Source organism: Leuciscus leuciscus, assembly GCF_965113295.1.
Source record: "Leuciscus leuciscus genome assembly, chromosome: 17".
Classification (NCBI taxonomy): domain Eukaryota; kingdom Metazoa; phylum Chordata; class Actinopteri; order Cypriniformes; family Leuciscidae; genus Leuciscus; species Leuciscus leuciscus.
In genome coordinates this window covers 2,719,298-2,728,229 of record NC_138741.1, presented here as the reverse complement: position 1 = coordinate 2,728,229, position 8,932 = coordinate 2,719,298, and the positions used below count along the sequence as shown (strand labels likewise).

The 8,932-nt window shown below is 36.9% G+C and overlaps 1 protein-coding gene across 1 annotated transcript in view; it reads right to left on the bottom strand.

The window, feature by feature from the left end:
- The window catches only part of akt1 (v-akt murine thymoma viral oncogene homolog 1), a 56,244-nt gene that overhangs the window by 13,767 nt on the left and 33,545 nt on the right, over window positions 1–8,932 (bottom strand). Inside the window, exons 4-9 of the mRNA XM_082143822.1 lie at window positions 5,509–5,620; window positions 4,022–4,121; window positions 2,727–2,858; window positions 2,158–2,223; window positions 908–976; window positions 701–826 (exon numbers count right to left, since the gene is read on the bottom strand). Of these exons, the coding sequence (XP_081999948.1) occupies window positions 701–826; window positions 908–976; window positions 2,158–2,223; window positions 2,727–2,858; window positions 4,022–4,121; window positions 5,509–5,620 (605 nt within the window). The remainder of the gene's footprint in view (window positions 1–700; window positions 827–907; window positions 977–2,157; window positions 2,224–2,726; window positions 2,859–4,021; window positions 4,122–5,508; window positions 5,621–8,932) is intronic.

The following is an 8,932-nucleotide window of genomic DNA, read 5'->3' as shown; positions in this document are numbered from 1 at the left end:
CACATACTCTCAAACACTCAGTCAGTCTCACACTCACTCACACACACACTCACATACTCTCAAACACTCACTCAGTCTCACACTCACTCACTCACTCACACACACACACACACACACACACACACACACACACACACACACACTCTCTCAAACACTCAGTCTCACACTCACTCACTCACACACACACACACACACACACACACACACACACACTCTCAAACACTCAGTCAGTCTCACACTCACTCACTCACACACACACGTTCGTTGATGACCTTTTATCCATGACTAAGACGAGACGACACCAACCTCATTAAACGAAAACTGTGACGAAATAATCAAGCAATATTGTTGAAAAAAAAAGACAAAAATGTAGTGATTTTTCTTTTTTTTTTACCAAAATCACTCTTCATTTTTGGTCGAATAAAATAAAAGAGGAAACAACACAAGCCGAGCTATAGCCCCCCCTTTTTGGGGAATAGTCGAAGTTCTGAATGACCGGTAACTTAAAAATGTATTAGCCAAAAAGTTCATTTCAAACCCTGAATATGTCACAGTTTACTTTATTTTGCTCTCCTCACTTACATAAATGAACTATAGTGTCCTGCACACACTAGTAAAAAAATATCTAAAGTAAAATTATATCTGGTGACCAAATAATTTGTGGTTTGACTGCATGTGAAATGCACCGGTGACCCCTGACCTTCAGGTCCCTGTAAACCACGTTTCGCTCTGAATGCAGGTAATCCAGCGCACACACGATCTCGGCCCCGTAGAAGCGTGCTCGGTCCTCCGAGAAGACACGATCCCGGGACAAGTGGAAGAAAAGCTGCCGGAGGGAATGAACACAGGAACGTTTAGAACCGTAATGATCATGTCAAGCTGTGGTCTGAGAAGATCTGAGCCTCACCTCTCCTCCGTTGGCGTACTCCATGACGAAACACAGCCGGTCGTGGGTTTGGAAGGAGTATTTCAGACCCTAAACATGCCAAAACATTCACATTAATACAATTAACAATGTATTAAATAATTATATGAAATATTAATGATAAAGACATTCAATGGCACATGCAAAAAGTACTGTATATTGCACATATGCAGTATAAAAAGTACAATTATTGTGAAATGACAGTCAAAAATGATCGCTATAGGAATTTAATGGGGAATAAGATGTTTTTACCTTATATTTGTACTTCAATTCAACGTTTCAAACAAAAAAATTCAAAACTTTTGACAAAGTTGATGATGTCTAAATAGGTCTCAATACACAAATGCAAACCTACGTAATAAAAGTAAGTAATTATGTCTGAAAACACTGTTCTCAGTTACTATATTGCACAACCCTTAATATATTTATAAATAGGGCTACACAGATATCTAGCGGTTACATCATGATATTACAAAAGATTTTCATTACTGTTTTCCATCCAACATTGTATTAAATAATTATGCAAAAAGTGATGTTTTTCCTCAGTATTTCTGTTATTTAATGACACATGCAAAAAGTGCTGTATATTGCATATATGCTGTATAAAAAGTAAAATTATTGTGAAATGACAGTCAAAAATGATCACCTTAGGAAATTAATGGGGAATAAGACTTTTTTTTTTACGATTGTAAGACAAGCTAATTTTTGCATATTTGTACTCAATTCAACATTTCAAACAAAAAAATCTTAACTTTTGACAAAAAGTTGCAGTTGAAAGGAAACTTCAACTAAATGGATATTACTCAACCTTTTACTAGCCAAGTTAAAATAACTTATTTACTTTGTCACTTTCACTTAACTTAGTTAAGTAGAGTCTACTTAATTCCATATGTGGAATTTACTTCAAAAATATGCGTGCAGAAACTTCTGCCAAAGAAAAATTAAGTAAATGTAACTTTTTTTTCTTTCTTTTTTTCAGTGTTGTACTGGAAAACAAGACTAAAATAGCAAGAAAGCAAACATATTTTACAGTTTATGATCTAGGAGGAAACGTTTGCTATTTACTGGTGAAGGAAGTGGAAACGGGCGACATTATTCAATCTGAAGAAGAAGCTTGAACTCTTCTAAAAGGCTTTGTGTGGATGGATAAACAGAGGCAGACGTGCTTGAGATGAGAGGGTATTGAAGAAGAAGAAGAAGAAGAAGAAGAGGAGATCATGAGAGTCTCTCACCGTCAAGAAGGGGTGTTTGGAGTTCTGAAGCACACGGTTCTCTGTGAGTGTGTGAGCCACTTCATCCTGAAACACACATCATTCTTCAACACGTTAGAATAACAGTAGTGTTGAACTCGCACACATGCAAGTATGGGAATGATGATTAAACATTAAAAAACTCACTGTGTTTAAATAACCAAACTAACAGCCTAAACCTGACAGAACACTTTCAACATTTTTATTTACTTTATTTATACATGCACTGTAAAAAAATATTTTCATGATTTGTAAATCACAAAAAAAATTCTTTTTTTTGTCATCATTTATGTGGTTCAGAAAACATAATATTTTGAGTTTCTGTTGAATAAACTAATCTCCTTCATTGTATTAACTATTTTTTTTTATTTCACTGAACGTAAAATTTGAAGGCCACCAGGTTACTTACTTTCTTTAAGTTAAACCAACAATATTGTTTTACAGTGACTAACTAAAGGAGGCTTTGTCAGAATTAGCTCACACACTCGAGCAAACACACTCAGAAGTCAAATATTTCTCAGTTGTGTTATATTTTTCCAGCTGTTACTCACTTTGGCCACAATCACTTCTTTCTTGAGGATTTTCATGGCGTAATATTTTCCCGTTGCTTTTTCCTTCACCAGAATCACCTTCCCAAAAGTGCCTTTTCCCAGGAGTTTGAGGTATTCAAAGTCATGCATAGTCTGCAACACACACACACACCAGCTGTCAGCAGACACACACCTGCACGAGTTACACTCAAAAATACTGACACGACACTGACGGGACGGATCTGTGTTTGACCTTTGAACTGCTGCAAATGCCACGAATGCCAGAAATGTGAGCGTGGGAACTGATGTTTGATACAGAGCAAGTGCACAACGGTCCTCATGCTGACATTTCATATACAAACTAATGAGGTTCTTTTGCTGAAGACAAATCAGTTTGGACACATTGAACGTTTAAGTTTAAAACACGTTAACCCTACTGTAGTCTTTGCTCATTTAAAGTCCTCCTGTGGGGAAAATCCAGCTTTTAATGTTGTTTATTTGTCTGTGTGGTGTTTTTAATATGCTTTAAGACAAACCATGATTTTAAGATATGTGAACACACATATGATATTACATTACTGTTATAGAGATAAATGGGGCATATTGTAGAGGTGAATATTAATAAGTATCATGCAAGATAAAGAAAAAAATATTATTGAATTCATATGTATTTTATTAATTTCATATTTAAAACAAAATACATTGCACTTATTGTCTTAAAAAATATTTTATTATTTTTATTATTTTAATAAAAAATAGAAAATGTTAAACAATAATAATTTTTTTCTAATATTTTTTAATTCAATATAGAAATAAATGGGGCATATTGTAGACGTGAATATCAATACGTATCATGAAAGATAAAGAAAAAATATTAGTTAACTCAAATATACAGTAGTGCATAAAATTTATATTTCTAAAAAATATGTTGCGCTTATTGTCCTAAATAATTAAAAATATGTTTTTTATATTTTATTATTTTTAATTATATATATTTTAAAACAAAATAGTGTTTTTAATATATTTTTCTGTGTTATAGAAATAAATGGTGGATATTGATAAGTATCATGAAAGATATATCAGCGAAGTAAAATACATTTACAATATAAAATACAATTAATTTCATAATTTAAAAAAATTGTTGCACATGTTAACTTCAGTCTGCAATACTTGATCAAGTTTACAGGAGTGTTTAAAAAAAAGAAAAAGAAAGAAAGAGATGTGCATGAATCATAATATGAGCTCTTTCCTTTTGCCGTATCTCTTGAAGTTGCAGTAATATTTTCTCAACCGTAATATTTAATAAGCAAAAGTACCACTTTGTGTGGAGGTTTGGTCTCCATGTGCGTCTCCATCTCCTCCTCCTGCTTCTGCAGACGCTCCGCCACAGTCTGGATGGCTTTGGTCCATTCCTCCCTGCAACAACAGGCAACATGCAAAACACTTCTTCTTTTATGATTTTCAGATTACAATTATTATTGGTTCTTCTGACAAATGGCCTGTGAGGTACCAGTCAAACGTTGTGGATCGGTAAGATTTTTTGTGTTTTTAAAAGAAGTCTCTTCTGCTCACCAAGGCTGCATTTATAAAAAAAAAAAAAAAAAAAAAGTAATATTGTTAAATATTATGACAATTTAAAATGACTGTTTTCAATTTTAATGTATAATGTTTAATAGAAGCTTTTGTAACATTATAAATGTCTTTACTGTCACTTGTGATCAATTTAATTAATCCTTGACGAATAAAAATATTTATTTATTTCCCCCAAAAAATTTTACTGACCCCAAACTTTTGAACGGTAGAGTTTAATGTTACAAAAGCTTCTATTTCAGATAAATGCTGTTCTTTTGAACTTTCTATTCATCTGTTTTCAACATTGATAATAATCATAAATGTTTCTTGAGCATCAAATCATCATATTAGAATGATTTCTGAAGGATCATGTGACACTGAAGACTGGAGTGATGATGCTGAACATTCAGCTTTGATCACAGGAATAAATTACACTTTACTATATATTCACATAGAAAACAGATGATTTACATTATAATAATATTTCACAATATTACAGTTATTTTTTTGTATTTTTTATCAAATAATACAGCCTTGGTGAGCAGAAGAGACTTCTTTTAAAAACATTAAAAATCTTACCTATCCAAAACTTTTGACCAGTAGTGTATATAATAACCCTTGTTCTGCACACTGTAGATTAAGCGTTAAAAGTCTGACTTGATAAGAGCTCATATGTGACCCTGGATCACGTCACCAGTCTCGAGTCGCACGGTTTTATCTGTGGCAATATCCAACAATACATTGTATGGGTCAAAATTATCGATTTTTCTTTTATGGCAAAAATCATTAGGATATTAAGTAAAGATCATGTTCCATGAAGATATTTTGAACATTTCCTACCGTAAATATATAAAACATTGTGAGTGAATGCTGCACAATCGAGAACATTAATGAACAACTTTAAAGGAGATTTTCTCAATGTTTCGATTTTTTTGCCTCAGATTCCAGATTTCCAATAGTTGTGTCTCGGCCAAATATTGTCCTATCCTAACAAACCACACATCAATGGAAAGCTTATTTATTCAGATTTCATATTATGTATACATCTCAATTGCAAAAAAAATAAACCTTGTGACTGATTTTGTGGTCCAGGGTCACATATACAGATATGTGTGTGTGTGTGTGTGTGTGTGTGTGTGTGTGTGTGTGTGTGTGTGTGTGTGTGTGTGTGTGTGTGTGTGTGTGTGTGTGTGTGTGTGTGTGTGTGTGTGTGTGTGTGTGTGTGTCTGACCGTTCCTCGGGCGTCTCCACATGGAAGGTGCGTTCAATGACAGTGGTCCACTGCAGACAGCGTATGATGAATGTGTTGGGTTTGGGCCGCTCCGTCTTCATCAGCTGACACTCTGGACACATCCCGGGAAAACCACACCAGAGACACGGACAGGGAGAGAAATGACCGTTGCAATCATTTATCTTTATCTGTGTGTTTCTGCAGCACTGCATTACACACACTCAGTAGGGAGCAGGACAGGTGCACACACTCGCGCTGCACACACTCAGACACGAACTTTACACAACGTTCAACATCTGATTCCACTTTAAAGGTTTTAGGAAACGAAATCTTCTCCTATTGACAGCATGCAGAAGAAGAACCTTTCAGCTCGCCCGTCAGAGAGAGCGAAACACATGTTTGTTGAAAACTAAAGATATTTTTTGAAACCTGGCTTAAAGCAAATGATTATTTCGGCCTGAATGAGTCCATCACACTACTGTATAAACACGAGCCTCGTCTGATTGGTCGTGGCGGAGACGTTGCAACAATTTATAGAGATATTTTTAATGTTCCTCAGAAAACAGGACGTCGATAAAGCATTTATTGTTGGAGATTTTAGCATTCACGTAGATAATTCAAATGACACGTTAGGGGCTGCGTTTACAGATTCACTAAATTCATTTGGGGTCGAGCAAAATGTCACTAGACCCACCAATCGTTTAAAAACTATGGGCCCTATCTCGCACCCAGCGCAATTGACTTTGCACAGCGACGCATGTAACATTCCTATTTTGCACCCGACGCACAGCGGACTTTTCCCTCCACAGACGCACGTCGGTAAATTAGGGAATGAACTTGCGCTCCCGGGGGCGGTTCAGCGAAAAGAGGAGGCGTGTTCCGGCGCAAACGTTCCCTGGTGCTATTTTGCAGTTTCAGAAAACAATTCCGCCACAGACCAGGAGAAACCTAGTCTAAAGTCAGTGTTGCGTTGCGCATGTTATTCAGATGCTATTTTAAGGGCGCATGCTTGGCCATAATGTAGCGTGTGCACAACACACACACACTTTACTTCTCTCATCTACACAGACACAGCAGTTCACATTTTTGCAAATCAAACATTATTACAAGGAAAAATATTGAAGATGTGAAAAAATAGGCATAAATCTAGCTTACACATTTACCCAAATTATTATACGCCTGTTTAACCGAAGCTAATTTGGGTGTGTTTCTCCATCCCCAATGTAACTTCTCTGTGTTTCACGGCCCTGACGAGAACGTCGGTCTCCTCGGCTGTGAACCGCTCCTGGTGTGCGTCTGGCAAATCCACTGTTATAACAGCAAACCGCCATGGAACAAGCGCGCCTGCTCTTAAAGGGAATGTGAGATGACGCTCTGATTGGTTTATTTCACGTTACGCCCAAACCACACCTATGAGTAATGAAGCGACTTCAGACCAACACATTTTAGATTTGCGTCGGGCGCAAGAGTCATTTATCCCGCCGGTATAATAGCAACAGCGCCCGAGATCCACCCACAAAGTTACTTGCGTTTCGCGTTTCAGATCCTTAAAATAGGGCCCTATATGTTTTTCCAGAAGTATTAAACAATTTCTGTTTTGAATTTTTTTAAACTATATTTAACCTAACATGGCATCTTAAAAACGCAAAGCTCATGTTGCTGAAAAAGTAGAGCGTTGGCACTTGCAACGCCAAGGTCATGGGTTCGATTCCCGGGGAAAGCAAGAACTGATAAGAATGTAAAATGTGGACCTTGAAATGCAATGGAAGTCGCTTTGGATAAAAGAGTCTGCGAAATGCATAAATGTAATGTAATGTAAAGCTCACGGCATAAAAAAAAAAAAAAAACACAGCGAGACGTGACGAATGGCCAAAGACGTCCATCTTATATTTTCAAATTTTCTGTCACTTTACATAATAATCGACACTAATATTGTGTGTAATAATGTTTTTTACTCTTAACCTGAGGAGTAAAGTCCAGGTTCAGAAAGTAAAAGTCCTGGATTTGCTAATTAGCAGTTTTTCAGCCAGGAGAACTAATGAGTGAAATCAGCTGATGAATTCATGGGTGGAATAAACATATGGCAGGACTTTTACTTTCTTTACACCTCTGCTCTTAGCATATACTCACAATGGTGTCGCAATGTCAGAAATGAAGTTTTACATAAAAAAAAATGGTTGTCAAACCGCAATGGCGACAATCTGATGTCAATATAACCTGGCCGTGTTTTCCTTTCCCACACGGATGCTTCTGCAATGCAAACTATGAAACGTTTTTGTCATTTTTATTATATTTAAAACTATATTTAACTTGACATGGCATCTTAAAAACGCAAAGCTCATGGCGTACGGTGTAAAAAAAAACACGAGACGTGACGCAACGGCCAAAGACGTCCATCTAAAACAGTGAAAAATGTGCACATATTCTCATTTTCTGTCATTCTGCATAATAATCGAGTGTGTAATAATGTTGTTTACTCGTAACACTTGCTCACAATGGTGTCGCAATGTCAGAAATGAAGTTTTACATCTAAAATATGGTTGTCAAACCGCAATGACGACAATCTGATGTCAACATAACCTGGTCGTGTTTTCCTTTCCCACACGGATGCTTCTGCAATGCAAACTATGAATGCGCAACTGCGTCTGAGGAAAACAGGAATGTCATCAGTTGTTAAAACCTCAAACTCACGTCTTTTTTCCGAGAGAAGCCGAAATAAGCTGTGTCTGTGTTCTCTGCCCTCAAAAATGCTCACTCAAAGAGTAAAACTTATGGTTTCAGCGCGACAAAGCACAATTATCCAGCAGTGACTCTGCCAGCGCTTTCCCACAAACATATGTCGAGGAGAGAGCGTGGAGGAGACATGTGTCACGTAAGAGACCTGTCGTGGAGATGGAGGATCGGGACGAGACCACCACTGAGATCCAACCGGGCTTCATCCACAGCCTCCATCAGCGGAGAGATAAATAATGAGGATCAGACACTTAATAACCACTATATTTCACAAGTGTCAGCGAGGAAGCGTTCTCTTGAACAAACATTATGGCTGTCTAATTAGTCTGTTCAATCATTTCAACAGTTTTCTCAGGGATGGCGGGGCTTGTTGGGAAAATTCTGCTGAGGTATGACTCCAGAAGAGGCCCAAAACATGCTTAATATGTTCTGCACGTCCCTCGAGGAAACATAAAACTGTTGGTGTTGATGGAGGTCAGATGGAAGCTCGCGTGACCTCGCGTCGAAAGAGCAAAAGAATAAAATCACGTCCACTCATGCGTGATGTGTTAGATTACGCATGCACGGAATATAGTTTTGGATGATCGTTTGTGTCAATTGAAGATGTTTCGAAAGTTTTACGCAACATTAGTCTAATATCCAAATAATCCATTGTGTTCATTGCTTTTTCAGTGCCGTTTATCAAACATAA